The sequence below is a fragment of the Lissotriton vulgaris genome, chromosome 5 (assembly GCF_964263255.1).
Source record: "Lissotriton vulgaris chromosome 5, aLisVul1.2, whole genome shotgun sequence".
In the NCBI taxonomy this organism is placed as follows: Eukaryota; Metazoa; Chordata; class Amphibia; order Caudata; family Salamandridae; genus Lissotriton; species Lissotriton vulgaris.
The window spans coordinates 765,319,544-765,338,457 of record NC_141693.1 but is presented as its reverse complement, the minus strand read 5'-3'; the positions used below and the strand labels follow the sequence as shown (position 1 = coordinate 765,338,457).

Below are 18,914 nucleotides of genomic sequence, written 5' to 3'. Positions count from 1 at the left end.
GAAGAACATGACAAAAGGTTAACTTTTTCCACAAGAAACTGAAGTTTTGCTTAGCTTGCTAAAAAAAGGGTTGTGAGTTTCTGTGGAGTCATGCCTGTAGTGAAGAGTTTGATGTCATTTAATGATGTTTGAATGATGCCCCTTCCTTATCTAGCTTTGATCTCTTGTAAGAGTCATATCTCACAACGGATGCTAGTTCAAAAGGTTTGGGTGCTGATTTTGTACAGAAAGCTGGTGGTTCTGAAAAGACCATTCTTTTCATTTCCAGACCCTTGAGATGTGCAGAGAGTAATTATTCTGTTGTGGGGAAAGACACTCTGGGAGTCTACTGAGCTATTTGCAAGCTAAAGAATTGTTTGTGGGGAAAATTGTTTCATTTTGTTTCTGATCAAAAACCTCTTAGAGGTGTTTTCTGTAAGAAAGAGGTTGACTTTGTCTCGCACAGGATTAGGAAGGGGATTGTTGCCTTGCAAGAGTTTTAATTTGATGTTTCTTATCTTCCTGGCTCTAAAAACATTTTGGCAGACTGTCTCTCCAGGCTTTGTAGTCAAAATGATATTGCTGATGTGCCAGAGGAGTCCGAGTTCTTTTTCTGGTGAGGAATTTGAAGAAGAGGTGAATTTTTGTGTTATCACTGAGGGTTTCTTTTCAGAGGAAGTGTGGAGAGAAAATGTTGATCAGGATAATGTTTTGAAACTTGTGCTGGCGAAAGTTTGTGATGGCTGGGGCAACAAGCATGACTGTGATGAAAATCTTAAAGTATTTTGGAAAGTCAAAGATGAGTTAACCTTGGTGAGTGATATCTTGATGCGAGGTAGCAAATTGGTAGTTCCTGACGCTTTGAAAGATAAGCTGGTGGACAATGCCAATGTGAGCCACTTGGGAAGAGCAAAAACCAAAGAAAGGGTTAGAGAGGCTTACTGTTTGCCAGCAATGGATGTTGTCATAGAAAGGGTTGTTTGCAATTGCCCCCAGTGTGTTGGGAGTGACATGGTGCTGAAGTGCAGGACGCAACCAATGATTGTCCGGGAACAGTCTTCTGGTCCTTGGGTTGATCTTGCAATTGATATTTTGGGACCTGTGAAGTTCAGGTCTCAGGATCGATTTGTTTTGGTTTGTATGGACTTATATTCTAGGTGGCCTGTAATTAAAATTGTCAATTCTGTTGAATCTCAGGTTGTGGAATTTTTGGAAGAGCTCTTTGAGCGTGAAGGGTTTCCAATGTCTTTATTGTCTGACAACGGAGTTCAGTTTACTTCACATTTCTTTAAAGAATTTTTGGAGGAGGGGTATAAAACATAAAAATGCTGCATTATATCATCCAGAGTGTAATGGCGCCGTGGAAAGGTTTGTCAAAGTGTTGAAAGATGCCATGCAGCTAGCAGTTGTTTCTGGTGATAATTGGGAGTTGGCCATCAAAAGAAAGGTTTGTGAAGAACAAGTTACTTACCTTCGGTAACGATATATCTGTAAGAAACATTAGTTAGTATTAGATTCCTTACCTTAGAATATCCCCAGGCGTCAGTCTGGATCCGGAAACTTTTGCGCAGCAGTACCCCTGCGCGTCGGTAGGCGTCGTCTGCAGGCGTCCCTGCGGCTCCGCGTCCGTCGTTGGCGTCGTGATGACGTCGCTGGAGTATATAGACGCCGCCTCCGCGCGCTGACGTCAGTTCTTTGCGCACAGCTTTTCCGCGCCAGCACACGCAGAGCCATGTGAGAACCAACACTGGTGCCATTTGAAACTAGGGCCCTGAAAGGGATGTCCTTAATCCTAGAAATCAGGTCGCAGAACGGGGAGGATGGGTGGGTCGGTAAGGAATCTAATACTAACTAATGTTTCTTACAGATATATCGTTACCGAAGGCAAGTAACTTGTTCATCTGAAAGAAACACGTTAGTATTAGATTCCTTACCTTAGAATAGATACCCCAGCAATACCAACCCCGGTGGTGGGTCTGCGAACCAATACATTCCTACACCAGAAAGTCCTGGAGGACAGAACGGCCAAAGAAGCCATCCCTCCGGACTTGACTATCCAGGCAGTAGTGCCTCGCAAAAGTATGCAGCGAGGCCCACGTAGCCGCCTGGCAAATGTCCGGCAAAGGGACTCCCCGGCCCAAGGCAGTAGTAGCCGCCGTGGCCCGAGTGGAATGGGCCCTCAGCCCAACCGGAGGCTCCTTCCGAGCCAAAGAGTAGCACGCTATGATGCACAGAACGACCCACCGAGAGATGGTCCGTTTATGTACCGCCCGTCCCTTCTTCGCACCCACGTAGCCAACAAACAGTTGGTCATCCACCCGGAACTGGCGTGTGCGATCCATATAAAATGAAAGCGCACGTTTTGGGTCCAGACGATGGAGCCGCTCTTCATCCTTTGAAGGATGCGGAGGCGGGAAGAAGGAGGGGAGGGTGATGGACTGCCCAATGTAAAAAGCAGAAACTAATTTGGGCAGGAAAGAAGGTCTAGTCTTCAGAACCACCTTGTCTGGATGAATGGACAAGAAAGGAGGTTTGACAGAAAGAGCCTGGAGCTCACTCACTCTCCTGGCAGAGGTGATGGCAATCAGGAAGGCCGTCTTTAAAGTCAAGAGACGGGGAGGACAGGAATGAAGTGGCTCAAAGGGAGCACACATCAAGAAGGTTAGAACCAGGTTCAAGTCCCACTGAGGCATCACAAACGGAACAGGAGGATACATGTGTGTGATGCCCTTCAAGAATCTCGTTACAATAGGGGACTTGAACAAAGAAGGTTGATCAGGCAGCCTCAGAAAGGCCGAAAGGGCAGAAAGGTAGCCCTTGATAGTGCCCAGAGCAGAGCCCTGCTAGGCAAGAGAAAGAAGAAGAGAAGAACCTCAGAAAGAGGGGCAGAGAGAGGATCCACAGCCTTTGCTGTGCACCATGCCACAAATCTGTTCCACCGGCAGGCGTATACCGACTTTGTGGAGGGACGCCTGGCTGCCAGAATCACATCACAAACTTCAGGAGGCAAGTCAAATGGCCTCAACTGCCGCCGCTCAATCTCCACGCATGGAGGTGGAGGCTGGACAGGTTCGGGTGGAGGACCGTCCCCCGTTGCTGCAACAGAAGGTCCTCCTGAAGGGGCAGGCGGATCGGGGGACCGACTGACATGCTGAGTAGCTCGGGATACCAGTACCTTCGAGCCCAGTCCGGAGCCACAAGGATGACTTGGGCCCGGTCGCGCCTGATCTTCTTCAGCACTCTGGGCAGAAATGGTATAGGCGGAAAGGCGTATAACAGACCGCAACTCCACTCGCGCCGAAAGGCGTCGCCGTGCGAGTGCCGTCTTGGAAACTCCAACGCGCAGAACTGATGACATTGCGCGTTCTCTTCTGTGGCGAATAGATCTAACCAAGGCTCTCCCCATTGCCGAAAGAGGCCTTGCGCCACGTCCGAGTTTAGACGCCATTCGTGATCCATCGAGCACCGACGGCTGAGTTCGTCCGCCCTGGCGTTCAGAGAACCTGCCAGGTGTTGAACCGTCAGAGTCACGCCCTGACGTTCCAGCCATTGCCAGAGGCGCAGAGCCTCCTGGCAAAGGGTCCACGACCCCACCCCGCCCTGTTTGTTGCAGTACCACATGGCGGTGGTGTTGTCCGTGAACACCTGCACTACACTCCCGTTGACAAAGGGGAGGAACGCTTTCAGTGCCAAACGAATCGCCCGCAGCTCCAGCAGGTTTATATGGAGCCGGGACTCCGCCGGAGACCAGATGCCTCTGATCTCTGCCTCTCCCAAGTGGCCTCCCCAGCCCTGGAGGGACGCGTCCGTCACAACAACGTGCTCCGGTTGGGGAAGAGAGAGGGATCTGCCTCTGACCCAATCGCGGTCCGTAAGCCACCACTGCAGTTGTCTCGCAGTGCCCTCCGAGATCAAGACGTGGTCGGACAGGTTGCCCTGATGCTGGGCCCACTGAAACTTCAGGTCCCACTGCAGAGCCCGCATCCGCCACCGGGCTTGATGCACCAGAAGGATGCAGGAAGCCATCAGCCCCAGCAGCCGCAGCGTCAACCTGACCGAAACCCGGGATAACGGCTGGAAGATGGGAATCAAAGCCTGTATATCCTGGATTCGCCGTTCCGGAGGATAGACCCGAAACTGTGCCGAGTCGAGAACCGCTCCGATGAAAAGGAGCTTTTGAGAGGGGCACAGGTGTGATTTCGGCACATTGATGGAGAACCCCAGCTGGTGCAGGAGATCTGCCGTCATCTGAAGGTGGCTGACGACTGTCTGGGGCGAGCCCGCCTTCAACAACCAGTCGTCTAGATAGGGGAAGACTGAGACCCCCAATCTGCGCAGATGAGCTGCGACCACCGCCATCACTTTGGTGAACACCCGTGGGGCGCTTGTAAGGCCGAAGGGGAGCATGATAAACTGAAAATGCTCGAGGCCTACTGTGAACCGCAGGTAACGCCGGTGGGCCGGCAGGACGGGGATGTGAAAGTACGCATCCTGCAAGTCCAACGCTACCATCCAGTCTTGTGGGTCTAGAGCAGCCAAGACCTGAGCCAAAGTCAACATCTTGAACTTCTCCTTCCGGAGGAAGCCGTTGACGTTCCTTAGATCCAAGATAGGACGTAGGCCCCCTTTGTCCTTCTTGGGTACCAGAAAGTAGTGGGAATAGCAACCACGTCCTACTTCTGGCCCAGGAACGCGCTCGATGGCCCCCTTGGCCAAGAGGGCCGTAACTTCCTCTTTCAGAAGCGCCAAGTGGTCCCCCGACACACGGTGGTTCTGCGGTGGCATGGCTTGAGGTGTTGTCTCGAAGGGGAGGGAGTAGCGCCTTTCGACGAGCTGCAGCACCCACCTGTCCGATGTCATTGTGCGCCAGTGGGAGAGGTGATGGCGAACCCTGCCTCCCACCGGTGTCACATGGGCCTGAAAGCTCGGGCTAGGAGGATTTCCCCGACCGCCACCACGGCGGTTTCCACGGCCGCCACCGAGTTGATAATTCTGTTGCGGCGCGTGGCTGGCAGCACGTCCATCAAAGCATTCTGGACATCAGCCGAGAAGTTGGCGGATCTCAGCCAGGCGTGGCGACGAATCGCCACCGTCGTGGACATCGCTCTGCCCAGCGAGTCGGTCGTATCAAGACCACACCTGATGGAATATCTTGCTGCGTCTCGGCCTTCAATCATAGCCTTGCCGAGCTTAGCCCGTACCTCCGCGGGGCATTCAGGCAGCAGGTCCGCGACCGTGTCCCACAGAGAGTGGGTGTAACGGCCCAAGAGGCATGCGGTGTTGCAAGACCGCAGTCCCAGACTCAGGGACGAAAAGACCTTCTTGCCATACTGGTCGTACCTCTTTGATTCCCTGTCGGGCGGGGCCGACGGGAATGCGGTCTGGGAGGTGGAGGCCTGGATCACCAGACTCTCAGGGGGGGTGGGTGGACAGAAACTTGGGGTCGTCCGCACACGGACGGTGACGTCTGGCCACGTTCCTATCAACAGGCGAACCTGAAGCGGGCCTGGACCACGTGCCCAAAAGAACGTCCGTTAAGGCCTCGTTAAACGGCAGCAGTGGCTCCTGTGGGCATGACTGCGGTTTGAGGACCTCGGTGAGGATGTTAGTCCTCACGGCCGCGACGGGGAGCTCAAGGTGTAAGGCCTTGGCAGCCCTCATCAACACCACTGAATAGGCAGCCCCCTCCTCCGTAGCCACGGTAGGAGGCGAGACAAAACCAGGGTTGGGGGAGTCATCCAGACCACTGGCGTCACCCAAGTCACCTGTCCAGTCCATGTCATACTGACACTCGCGTGTCAGAGGGTCCACCCCTCTCCGTATTCTACATCCTCACCATACTCGGAGTCAACAATGTAGACCGGCTCCTCGGGGTTCACAGGCCCCATCGGCGTCGAACGACGCCGGTCCGACTCCGCGTCTGGATTCGGAGAGGGAATGGGGACGGCGCCGCGCAGGGGCGGAGCCAGGGGTTGCCCCGATGGAATCGGCGCCGGAGAGGCCGGTTGACCAGCCGGCGTCGACCCCGAAGGCCCCTGCGGCGCCGGGATCGGAGCCGTTGGCGGCGCCGGAGCACCCGACGGCGTCGAGGCAGGGTCACCCGAGCCGCTAGGGCCCCCAGACGGGTTCACAGGGCCCGAAGGCGCCGCGGAACCCGCCGGAGGAGAAAGAGCCCTCATGGCCACGAGGAACGCCTCTATCTCCTCGGGGGACGCGCCTTGCCCAGGGACCGCAGGGTATGGAGCAGGCCGCGTCGGCGACTCACGCGGAGCCGCGGGGGTGGGGCCACCCGAACCCCCGGCCGCCTCGTGCGAGCGTCGGGGGGAGTCGGGGGTACTATGACGACGCCCCGACTTTTTGTGCTTCCTACCTGAGGAACCAGAAGAATGGTGACGACTCCCGGAGCGCCCGTGACGGCTCCGCGACCGCTCCCTCGATCGCTCCCTCGACCTCCGGCCGGACCGGGACCGCTCTCGACGCGGGGCCGACACCCGGAGCTCGAGCAGCTTGCGGGACCGCTCCCGCCTAGCTTTATTAGTCAAGGCCCGGCAGTCGACGCAGGCGTCCACGTCGTGGTCGGGGACCAGGCACCGGAGGCAGAGTCGGTGATGATCCGTGACCGACATCGTCCGGTCACAGTCGTCACAGTTCTTAAAACCGGGCATCCTACCGGCACCGTAGAAGATTCAGAGATCAAAAAAGATCAAAAAACTTGGTCAAAGACCGGAGTACTGCTCTTCGGATCTGCGCTAACTGGCGCGGAAAAAAGAACTGACGTCAGCGCGCGGAGGCGGCGTCTATATACTCCAGCGACGTCATCACGGCGCACGACGCCAACGACGGACGCGGAGCCGCAGAGGACGCCTGCAGACGACGCCTACCGACGCGCAGTGGTACTGCTACGCAAAAGTTTCCGGATCCAGACTGACGCCTGGGGATATTCTAAGGTAAGGAATCTAATACGAACGTGTTTCTTTCAGATTATAGGTTTACACCTCATTCATCCACAGGAGTGGCTCCCTTTAGATTATTTAAGGGTAGGTCAGCCATTACTAATATAATTCTATCTTGGGTAGCCTCCTGCAGGAAAATGTCTAACTGTGGGTCTGAAGATACTGCTGGTTGGAGGGAAAATGAGTTGGGTGAATGCAGAGGAGGAAGGATTTGTTTGATGCGAGGGAGGCTGCTAAGAAAACGTCCTTAGTTGTTGGTGACTGGATCAGAGTGAAATTACCAAGAAAAAGTGCTGCTGCCTCAAAGTTTGGTAATCCCTTGCAAATTAATAAATTATTCAAAAATGCTATCAAGACCAGTGACCATAGGATCTGGAACCTGGGTAGAGTTGTCAAGTGTCCTCCTTGGGTTTCCTTTGGTACTGGGGTTCCTGCTGCTTGCTCTACTTCTCAAGCGCCTAGGAGGTGTTCTTCTCATTTGAGGACCACTCCTCGTCACTTACAAGATTGAGTTTGCTAAGTATTTCATTATTTTTTTTGTTTGTTTGTTTTTCTTTCTCTGTATTGCTTCATGTTTATGCTATAAGGGGGAGGTATGTGGTATTCTGCTTTTGTCTCTCCTTTATGTACCTTGTATTTCACAATCTCCTTTTCTGAGGTTGCTAGCTTGTGTTCTATTGTGGAAATCTCCCACCTTGAGTGAGAATGTCAATATAGGAACGTTTTAGTCAGTTGGCTTGGACTGTTGGTGGCTGTGGTCCCCTGCATAATATGTTCAATAAACGTATGCTGTTTCTTCAACTACTTTTGGTCTCCTGCCTACTATTTATCCTGAGAAGAACACCTTCAGAACTCTAGGAACTGGAGATAGGTATTTGGCCAGCACTATCATCACCGTGGTCAGGCCCAACTAACTAGGTCTTTATATTGGTGGCAACAGACATGAAATTATGAATCCTGAAGGTCCGCTGAGCAAAGCCAAATTCCCTGCAAAATGGGTGACAGAAACTGGGCCAGATAAAGTTTCAAGAATTCACTTTGCTAGAGTCCTACAGATCTGAAATGATGGAAAACTAAGTTAAAGACCTTGCTACAGCTTCTGGGGCTGCGCAATTGTTAAAACAAGAAATTTTATCTGAAGTGGCAAAGACATTTTTTCAATAACTTGTCACATTTTGGGACAAAGGGGAGAAATAAGGCCCAGGAGGAAAAAGTTTTGTTTTGGGATACAAATCACCTTCAGATGTCTTGCATGCATGCCCACTTGTAAAGAGAAAAAAAGAAATCCTTCTAGAACATGTGGTGTGCTGGAAACCAACTTTGGCACATGTATATCTCATGTCCTTGTTACCAGTTCCCGAAATCTAAAAATAAAAGAAGAATTTCAGCTACTAGTGTGCCTATTCCTTGGTTTTCAGTCTTCGAGAAAGGGTTGAAAACCTCACCACCTCTCCCCCCCCCCTTTGTTGAACTTTACAGTTACAAAGTTACCATAGTAAGACACTAGTTGTCTACAGTGATAGAAATAGTTACGGTACCTGAAATTTTCTGCTGTTTTGGGCACAGTATCGGCAAACAGTTCTACTTTCATCCGCCCTACTTCCTAGTAGAAAAAAAAGGAAAGAAAATTGCTAAAAAATTTAAAAGTATAGGTAGAATAAAGAATGTTTTACCTTAGAAAAATTATATAAAATGGTACAATTTCTCAGAAATAACACAACATACTGAAAAACGTGTAGCAAGTAAACATAATACAATCTGCATTACAAAAGCATAAATGTGGTAAACATGGCTCTTAGTACACCTAGCATTATATCAACAGTGCTACATAAAGAGTGCTTGTGACATTACTACAATAACATACCTAACTTCCAGCAAAGAGAGGGAAAATAGGGTTGGATTGATATAGACAGTTTTCTCCACTAACATGATGTGTTTCATAACGGAGGAGAGCCTTATCCCCAAAAATTTCCCTTACACTGTGGTCGTTATAACGCTAATAATTCATCTCCTTTAATCAGACATTACTTCTCCCCGGAACCCCATAAATACTATAATACCACCTCAGATACTTCATTAATTTGCAAATGTATCTCCTCTTACCTCAGCACCAGACTGAACTCTAGCCCTCCTCACCCAAACTACATTGCTGTGACACACCAGTCTTAACCAAATCAATGCTCTTCCCAAACTCCCTATACATTGCAGATCCTATTCTCACCTAACTCGCTTTCTTAAGCCTACCCATTCAGTTAACCAGTCACTGTTACTACTCACATTCCACAGCTTCAGTTTGAGCCTATAGCCAGTGCTTCTTTCACTGTGCCAGTGATATCCAAGCAGATGCTTGGCAGAGGCACAAAGCTTATGGCGTAATACTAGAACAGAACAAAATAAAGACAAGTGACATCAAGGAAGATAAGTGATTTGAGTATATAAATAATTTGTTTTCATTTGCCCGAGTGAGAAAAGGGGCGGAGTTCTTCAGGACCAACAATCAGTTTTATCACATCAATAACAGAATTCACATTATATCACTCACTGACACACCAATTTAGAGAACTATTCATAAATATGCATATTAAAATATACACACTTCTTATGGTACAACATATGTGTCCTTAAATTACAATTGAACTATTGGGGTATTATGGTTGCAGCAGTGACTATTACCGGTCAACAGTAAGAAATTTTTATTTTTAGATCTAATCAAAGCGTTCTTTGATGTATTTTTGAAAGGTGTTTTCTAATGAGACACCCTTTTAAGTATATATAAAATATAATGGCAACTTTGTTAACTGTAATACAAGAAGCTTCAAAATTTGAAACGCATTCCTCGACAACTCCAAAGTTTGAGGATGCTGAATCTTGGTAGTAAATTATAGCGGTTTGGCTCCTCTTTTAGATGAGCCTGCATGTCGTCTTGGCTGGTTAAATAAACCAGCATGCCCTAGATAAGTATTTTTTAGCACAATTGTTAATGTCTTCAAACTTAAAAAATAGCTGATAAACATTGCTCATCACCAACACACCACCACTCCAATTTGCTGAAACACTGTCAAACTCAATTTGATCAGTCTTCCTCAGTGACAGTAGCAGGACTTTATCACCCCTACCACATTAGCAAAATACCAAAAATTGTCTACACTACATTTACCAGTCTATCTCAGATTTTAAAAACACCCAACACAAAATATCGGTTTATTTCCTTCTGTAGGATAAGTAAACATTAAGTACATGCTGTAATTTCATTTATACAAAGGTTAGCCTTTAGCCTCTTGCAACCTTTTGCAGAATTGGGTTCATCACATATTTCATTACATTTACCTTAGCGCCTCCACTTGGCTATCAGACACAGGAACCTACATTCATTGATGAGATTATAAAGACTAGTGCACTAGGAGTTAGTTGCTATGCTCAAGCCTTCATTTACTTCACCAAACAAATATCCTATTAATATGGGGTGCTGGATCTTAACCATTTCACTCCCTCACACATATTATAATACATTATATTGAAACTACAAAAGTCTGTATGGCCTGGGCACATATCGAGAATCACAATTATTCAGAAAAAAGATCCACTTGGGTGTCACACATCTAGATGCTGCATCACAATCAAATACTGAAAGGGCTTATCAATTGATTGGAACCACTTCACCTTCGTTAACAGGATTCGTTCTCCTCTCTTAGGGAAAGTGTGGAGTGCAAATGGTTACCACAATGTGACATAAAATCCCCGAGCTGTGTTTGTTTGATTGAAACTAGTAAACACCAGGTTATATACAGATCACTGAAGTAAGCACAGCAACCACTTCAACATGTTAGTCATCTTAATGAATTTTCATGTAGTGCTTCTGTGCTAGCAAATCTCTGATTTAGGGAAAAAACAGTATGAGGTATGGGATCAGTCCTGGAAATTCGCCAAGGATTTACACAATTCCGATTTGCGCAGGCGCAGGTCTTGCATTACATCTTGACACTGTACTTCATTAGGCCACCTGTGCTCCTGTTTCTTAGCCACCCTCACTGGCACTCCCACCACCTCCTCCTCCACCCTGCTCCACATCTAACTATATCAAGCCTATTCTAGTGTTCGCCTTCTCCTGCTGCATGAAACAACACAGACTAATTGGTTAACCAGTAAAATTGTACTAGACTCCACAAAGAAGGGGTGCCGCTCGCAGCCGTGATCTGTGGAGTCTAACGCGGCTGAGTGCATTGCCGAACCTGGAGACTTACTGTTTGCCTGCCCATCACGGACCCTGATTCGAGAGGATCCTGAGGCCGAAATTGTTCTAACTGCCGGGGCAGGGACTGCGAGACCCAGGGTGCTTTGCGCCTCTACATCCAGCGCACCAGGTGTCTCTTCTCCGCCCCCTAGCGCTTATCAACGGCTCGCGGCCCCCGCTCCGCGGGAGCCGCTCGCAGCCGTGATCTGTGGAGTCTAACGCGGCTGAGTGTATTGCCGAACCTGGAGACTTACTGTTTGCCTGCCCATCACAGACCCTGATTCGAGAGGACCCTGAGGCCGAAATTGTTCTAACTGCCGGGGCAGGGACTGCGAGACCCAGGGTGCATTGCGCCTCTACATCCAGCGCACCTGGTGTCTCTTCCCCGCCCCCAGCTCCCTAGCGCTTATCAACGGCTCGCGGCCCCCGCTCCGCGGGCGCCGCTCGCAGCCGTGATCTGTGGAGTCTAACGCGGCTGAGTGTATTGCCGAACCTGGAGACTTACTGTTTGCTTGCCCATCACGGACCCTGATTCGAGAGGACCTTGAGGCCGAAATTGTTCTAACTGCCGGGGCAGGGACTGCGAGACCCAGGGTGCTTTGCGCCTCTACATCCAGCGCACCTGGTGTCTCTTCCCCGCCCACAGCTTCTATAGCTTAACCTTTGGAGTCTCGCGCTAGCGGGACGCGCGCGGGACCAAGCCCGGGGCTAAGCCCGGGCAAAGGGCGGGCCGTTTGAGGCCGTTCGAGGACTGGAGAGACTGGACTGGGCCACCCCTTTTAATTTTTATAATTCTCATTATTCTTTCTGTCTTAGTCTCCCCTTGCCATCCTTGAGGTAAAATGGTGGTGACTAGAGGAAACAAAACTAAGGCCCCGGGCAGTGTGGGCAAATTGCTTGGTCCTATGGATGATTTATAACTAAGGCGAACACATTCATAGACCAAAGCATATCACTGATAGAAGAAAGGGTATCCCTAGACCTAGCATTTGCCAAAAGATCCTCTCTTGGCAATCTGGCGGATGCTAGAACTCCAGCAGTAGGGAACACTAAAGAGGGGGTGAGGGAGACCCGTGAGAGACGTAGTTTGCCCAATATTGTGGATTTATCTGTGTCCCACCTTGCAGATTCGCAGTTAAGCACTGATTTAGAAAAAACACCCAAATTAGTTTCCCAAACCCCCCCACAAACGACTTCCCTAGAAAGAATTCAAGCAAGGGGAAGGAGGGAGGGAGCGATAAGTAAGAGAAAGAACGATCAAAAAAACACTACTTGCAACGTATCGGACCATATACCTAGTGTCCAACAGGACTTGCCCACTAGCACAGAACACATAGTAGTTCCTGTGTTAATCCATCACACTGAGCAGGAATCCCCTACCCCTGTTAATCTTGATCCCCCGACCCCTTTATCAATTAACAAGGGACCATGTGACGATGCTAACTCCGAGCTGCTAAACAAGATTGTTGACCTTTTTAAACTTGCTCTACTACCAGTAGAACAAAGGTTAGCACAGCTGGAGACACAGATATCAAAGCTTGTCAAAATCCAACAACACAACAAAACAGCAGGGGCCCAAAAAACAGGGACAAACAATAATAAAAAACAACCTACCATAAAGCCTATAAATACAACTCTGAAATCAACAATTGCTCAAAAGAATGCACCCCAGGTTGCAACTTCCATCGTGCCGACTACCAACAGTATACCGAATTCAACCACTAAGGCACCTTCTATTCGGCCACAGGGAAACCCAGAGGCTCCAACTACACCCGCGCCAAACTTAGTAGCAGTTAATAAGACGACAAACAAAACAACTGCTAACACACCGGTGCCACAACCATTAGCCCCTAATCCCCCGGATCCAAAACCCAATAGAAACACCTTTAGAAATTCGGGGGATACCAGGTTCCCAGTTGATCTGCCACCTGAGGCCTCACCCTATGTAGTGGTCATGACTGGCGTCCCAGAACTGGCGGATCACTGTACGGAACCTGGTTGGTCCTTGATAAATAAGGCACAACACTGGCTACAGACCAATCGTCCCATGCCTTCAACTTGGCATGGAAGGATTCGGTCAGTACGCAGAACATCATGGGTGGGTAAAACTAGAAAAACGATCCCAGGGGATTGCATAGTGATAACCCTCGAAGGCCCTCGTATTGCAGATTACATCTGCTCCTGGGAAGACACGAATGTAAATGGAGGTATTCGCGTCAAACCACTTTCGTTTTTCTATCCTTTTAGACAACTAGATGGCTTTTCCCAGGCTAGCGATCCTCCTTGGGTTGCACCTGCTCCCCGACAAGTTGATTTTTCAAATCCCAAATATTACGGGGGTCCCAGACATTACGAGCAAGATAATTCCTGGCATCCAATGGGTCCGCGTTATCATGGTGGAGGTTGGGAAGAATGGAGGCCACAGATACAGAGGATAACACATAGAGAGCCACCTCGGTGGGATTCGTGGTATAACATTGACTAATAGATTCAGTGGACTTGAAATGGTCGATTGACCACCATCAGGAACTGAACCTATTAACCTTAACTTATTCCCCACCACCCCGAAAATAAGTACTCCCCCAGCTCCCAAACAAAAAGAAATAGTAGTATCAAAAGATGATCAACACCCCATACCTATCCTCTTTTGGAACGTAGCTGGTCTGCGATCCAAACTCGAGGATGGGACGGCTCAAAAATGTTTTAGAACTTTACAAAATAATTTGTCTTCAAGAGTCATGGTCTACAACAGAGCTCCATATATTAAGATACAAAACATGTTTTATTCCAGCTGTAAGTAGCACAACAGGCAGGCCCAAAGGTCGGCTAATAACGTATATAGCAAATACCTTGAAAAATCTAAAAGTGTCCATTGCCCACTCTGATCCTAATGACCAAATTCTTTCACTTTCCTTCGTGAATAAGGAGACACTCCTATTGACCAACCTGTACAATAACTTAGATGAAGACCAATTTATGATTCTTCTCAGGAGAGATTAAGTCAATTCCATCAATGAAAAGGCAGACATGGGGCAATACATCTATTATGGGGAGGGGACTTCAACCTTCATCCATGCCCACTGGTGAACCTACACTGCTGTGGGATTGTGGATGAATTTGAGGTCACATTAGTACATTTCACGCATAGCAAAGCGGGGAACGCTTTAAATAGTGTGCTCTCCGACCTGGATCTGCAAATTGCCAATCGACCAAGTGCAGATCTAAATTCCCTTAATCCGACCTATGTGGGCAGAGGTTACCAAACGACAGTTGATTTTATTTTCCTGTCTCCTGGTCTATTAGATAGAGCCAGAGATTTTCATGTCATCGACAACTCATTGAGTGATCACTCTGCGTTGAGGATGCACCTCTACCTACCCGACTATAAGCCACAAAACACTAAAATAGCAAATACTCTTGCGCAGAATAACCTAGAGGTAGGGAAACAGAATGGTTATACAATTAAATGGGAAAAAATTAACCCTAGTGAAACTACAAAAAAAACTGGTTGAGCTGGCTTATCCAAATATAATAAAATGCCTGGACCTCTCGGCTAGCCACGAAGAAGTCCTAAATAATTTTAAACAAATACTAGAAAAAAATCAAAGAACTACTTTCATCTAAAGTAATGTCCAAAAATTCAGATAAGAAAGGGTGGTTCAACCATAATTGTACTACAGCCCTCACTAAATTAAAACTTGCCTTACACAACAAACTCAGGGATATTGGACAGATCCAACTTCTCAGACGCCAATATATAGGGGAACGTAAGCAAAGAACCATAGAGCTGAAACAAAAACTCTGGGAAGATCTACATAAGAGTGCTGTTTCAAAAAATAGCGAGGCCTTCTGGCGAACTGTCAGAGCTCCTTACCTTACTGATACAAATATCCCCAAGATTGAAGTAGCCATAGATGAAGACACAAGGGTGGCTCATTTCTCCAAGATTTTTAAAATTAACTCAATCTCAGATGGCCCCGATAATTTGCTCCCTAAAGTACAATACCCAATTCCGCTTCTCTTTGATATACCCGACTTATTACAGGCCCTGGAATCAAGCAAAACGGGGAAAGCCCCAAGGCCCGATGGGGTCCCAGTGGACTTCTTCAAGTACAATCTAGACCTTTGGGCACCCATTTTTACAAGAGTATGCACAGCCGCTGTATACGAGGGAGTTCTGAACTCTTGGACCAAGTCTATAATGGTCCCCATTTTTAAAAAGGGGGACCGCCAAGACGTGAAATGCTATCGCCCTATCTCATTGCTGGACTCGCTCGGAAAAGTTGTGGGGAGAGTAATCCTAGAGCGACTCCAGCAATGGGGCGAGGAGCGAGGCATTATTTCCGATCTCCAATTCGGATTCCGAGAGGGTTTCGGAACGGTAGAACAGGCCCTCAATCTCAGTTTGATAATGGGTAAATATACGCAGGCTAAGGAGAACATGATTTATATGGTCTACGTGGACCTGTCCGCAGCCTTTGACTGCGTTTCGCACTCAAAGCTGTGGTCGGTCCTACGCCACATGGGAGTGGAATCCCCTCTCTTAGATTTCCCGAGGGAGCTCTATTCAGGAGCCTCGGCCAGAGTCCGCTTTGGACTGAATGGCGAGTTGACGGCACCGTTTGGAGTAGAGCGTGGAGTCAGGCAAGGATGTGTCCTGGCCCCCCTCCTTTTCTCATTGTACACCAACGGTTTGGAGGAAGGGATGTTGAGGGGGGACCAGGACCTCCCACGTATAAAACAGCGCCTGATTCCCGCTCTGCTTTACGCGGATGATGCTGTCATCCTCGCGCGTACTCCGCGTGAGCTTCAGAGCTCCTTGAATAGATAAACAACTTTCATGGGGGGTCTGGATTTACAGGTAAATGTCAGGAAAACTTTTGTCATGATATCAGGTACGAGGAAAAAAGGAGTAAAAGAAATCTACCTCGATAATCATAAACTCGAGGTTACCACCCAGTATCTGTACCTTGGTATCATGAAAGACGAACGATTGACATGGAAGCCAGCCGTAGAGACAAGATGCCATCTATTTAAAAGATCAATAGCGGCCTTAATGAGTTTCTCCCAGAGACTGGGGAGAAGGGCCCCAGTGGAGTTATTAAAAATCTATAGTGCCAAATGCCAGGCCATCGCGCTGTACGGAGCTGGAGTCTGGGGACACACTGATTCCAGTTCAATTCAGATAGCAGAAAATGCTTTCTTAAGATTCCTATTGGCCACCCCAAAAAGCACTTCAACCTACGCCTCTCATCTAGAATTAGGAATCCCATACCTGGAGGACCTGATCAAGATTCAACCTTTGATGCTGTGGCGGCGCATCTGGACGTCTGTCAAAAATGCATTGACCCAGTCCATTGTAGCTGATACAATGGTCCTTGACAAGTCTTCTACAGTAAGATGCTTTCCTATTTTAGAAACTTCTTTAAAGATCTTGGGCTTGAGAAATACTACTTCCAGCCAGAGTCCATAATTGACCTTCCAAAAAGAGCATTAAAACAACAAGCTCTCCGTCATCTAGAGACCCTGAGATTGATATCTGAATCGCTAAAAACCTCGGCCATTCATGCAAACATGGTACAAACAACGTATGGCATTCACCCCTATTTGACACTACAGGTAACAACTTATGAGAGAATGATGATGACAAGATTCAGGCTAGACACATTTTTCAGATTAGTTGCGTTCCCTCAGAAAAATGGATGGGATTCTAGTTTCCCCCCATGCCCCTGTGATGAAAAATCAAATCAGTCAAATTTACACGTGACCATGTTCTGTAAATTCCACCGCTCACATAGGAAAACCTGGCTACTTCCTATACTGAGGAGCTAGGGCCTCAGACAATGTAGGCCGGCAATTCTTAGACTCCAAATGCTTGAATCTGAAACAGTCTGCTATTTTGTTCTTAATTTCCTAAAATGCACTATGAAGCACAGGCAAAATCTATAATAAGTATTTTGTAATATTACCTCTGATGAAATGATAGGATTCAAAAATATTATTTTTGCCTGTTATTTTGTTTCTGTACGAATTTTTAGAGAATTGTGTTATTTAAATTTGTATACTCGTGTAACACTAATTTGTATCTTTTTTAATGGTTTCTTTTATGGTTTTTCTTTGTGAAAAAGCTGAATAAAGAAGTTTATATTTGACAAAGAAGGTATGGCCAGGTTTATAATGGCAATAAATGTCAATAAAGAAAGGTGTCCATGAAGTCCTAACCTTCTTAGCTTTGTAAATAACAAAGACTACTAGAGACCAGTTCAATGTCACATATTTTATCACCCTCCAAAAGACAAATGTTTATGTCAGTAAAAGATAATGGAAGACTGTAACCTGCGGGTTCCAGATATTTTCATACCGTATGCTGGCAATCATATTTCTTTGTAACAAAATCTCAAAACTTGGGTGAAGAATTGGACTACCTAGTGCCTGCAAAATTCTTCTACTCCTACTTGTAAATGTCTGCATTAAGACAGCATTCCGATTCCAAGTTTCCAGTGTATGTGATGGAGTTATTCACAGCCACTGAGTCTGCATTACCGTTCTTTTACAAAATCGAAATCACATTGGTGTTCTATAAGCAGAGGTTACTGTTTTGATGAATCTTATGCTAACAAGTCAACAGCAGAAAACTGCTACATGTATAATCACCTGTATTTACAGTGAATTGGTATGGCAATACTACACTATAAAACCAAGTTTTAATTAATAATATAATTAAAAGACGCAAATGACCTATGTAGATGCAAAGCAAATTAATGTATTTTCCTACATTTACATTGTACCAGGAATTCTGAAACCCAGGTATAGTCACAGGAAAACTCTAACATGCAGTTGCTCTTGATAAGTGAAATCAGAATAGGATTCAGGTTTTCAAAAAATGTGCATAATCACCCAGAGAATTGATGGATTCTGTGACACTTAAACAACCTGAGGTTGACAGTTTGTGGACCAAATAAGCACGATGTCAGAAGTGACTGCTCCAAGGGCTAGAAAACCAAATTTTCTTTTTTTTTAACAAGTTACTGTTATATTCTTGAACTTTTGAGCACTTACCGTTAGCTGAAAGCAGCATTGGTTTTGAATGAAAACTTTATTGTAGGATTACATGAAATCACTAAAAAAGTTGACAACTGTGTAAATAGGCAGACACCGTTTACAATACATTTTGGGTGTCCTGTTTACATTTAAAGCCTAAAAGATTTCTCAACTGCTGTCATGAATGCCAGATGTAAGGACTTATTTAGTTACACAGTTAAACTATATTGTATGTATGACTATCATAAGACTACATCTGGCTTTTGATTAAACATTGCTGGAGGAGATTGTGACGGGAGGCTTGCCGTTTTGGAGTACAGGTCCCAGGAACACGTTGCCTGCACCACCTGAGGCGCATCAGCCCCTCCCACCAGCTCTACTTAAATCCTTGCGACACCCGCTGCGCGAAATGCGCATGGGCGCGTGCCGGGCAAAGCCCAGGCCAAGAGCGGGTTCGTTTGAGAACGGAAGAGGATGGGCCGGGCCCCTCCTCTGACCGATCTTGCACCTTAAGGTTAGTGTTCATAAGACTGTTTGTACATTTGTGTTACTATCCTTATCTGGCGTTTATGACCTTTGGACCAGTTGCAGGGTTGGTTATAAAATCCCGATGACTTCTAGAGGAGGAAATGGGAGGAACTCTACTACTGGTGGGTCAGTGGTGGGGACACTGGACCAGTTCCTAATTAGAGCGACATCGGTACTGGTGC

At 47.3% G+C, this 18,914-nt stretch overlaps 1 protein-coding gene across 1 annotated transcript in view; it reads right to left on the bottom strand.

The window, feature by feature from the left end:
- Nucleotides 1-18,914, bottom strand: part of PPIH (peptidylprolyl isomerase H) — a 192,187-nt gene that overhangs the window by 146,538 nt on the left and 26,735 nt on the right. The window contains exon 2 of the mRNA XM_086920207.1: nt 8,471-8,535. Within this exon, the coding sequence (XP_086776333.1) occupies nt 8,471-8,535 (65 nt within the window). The remainder of the gene's footprint in view (nt 1-8,470; nt 8,536-18,914) is intronic.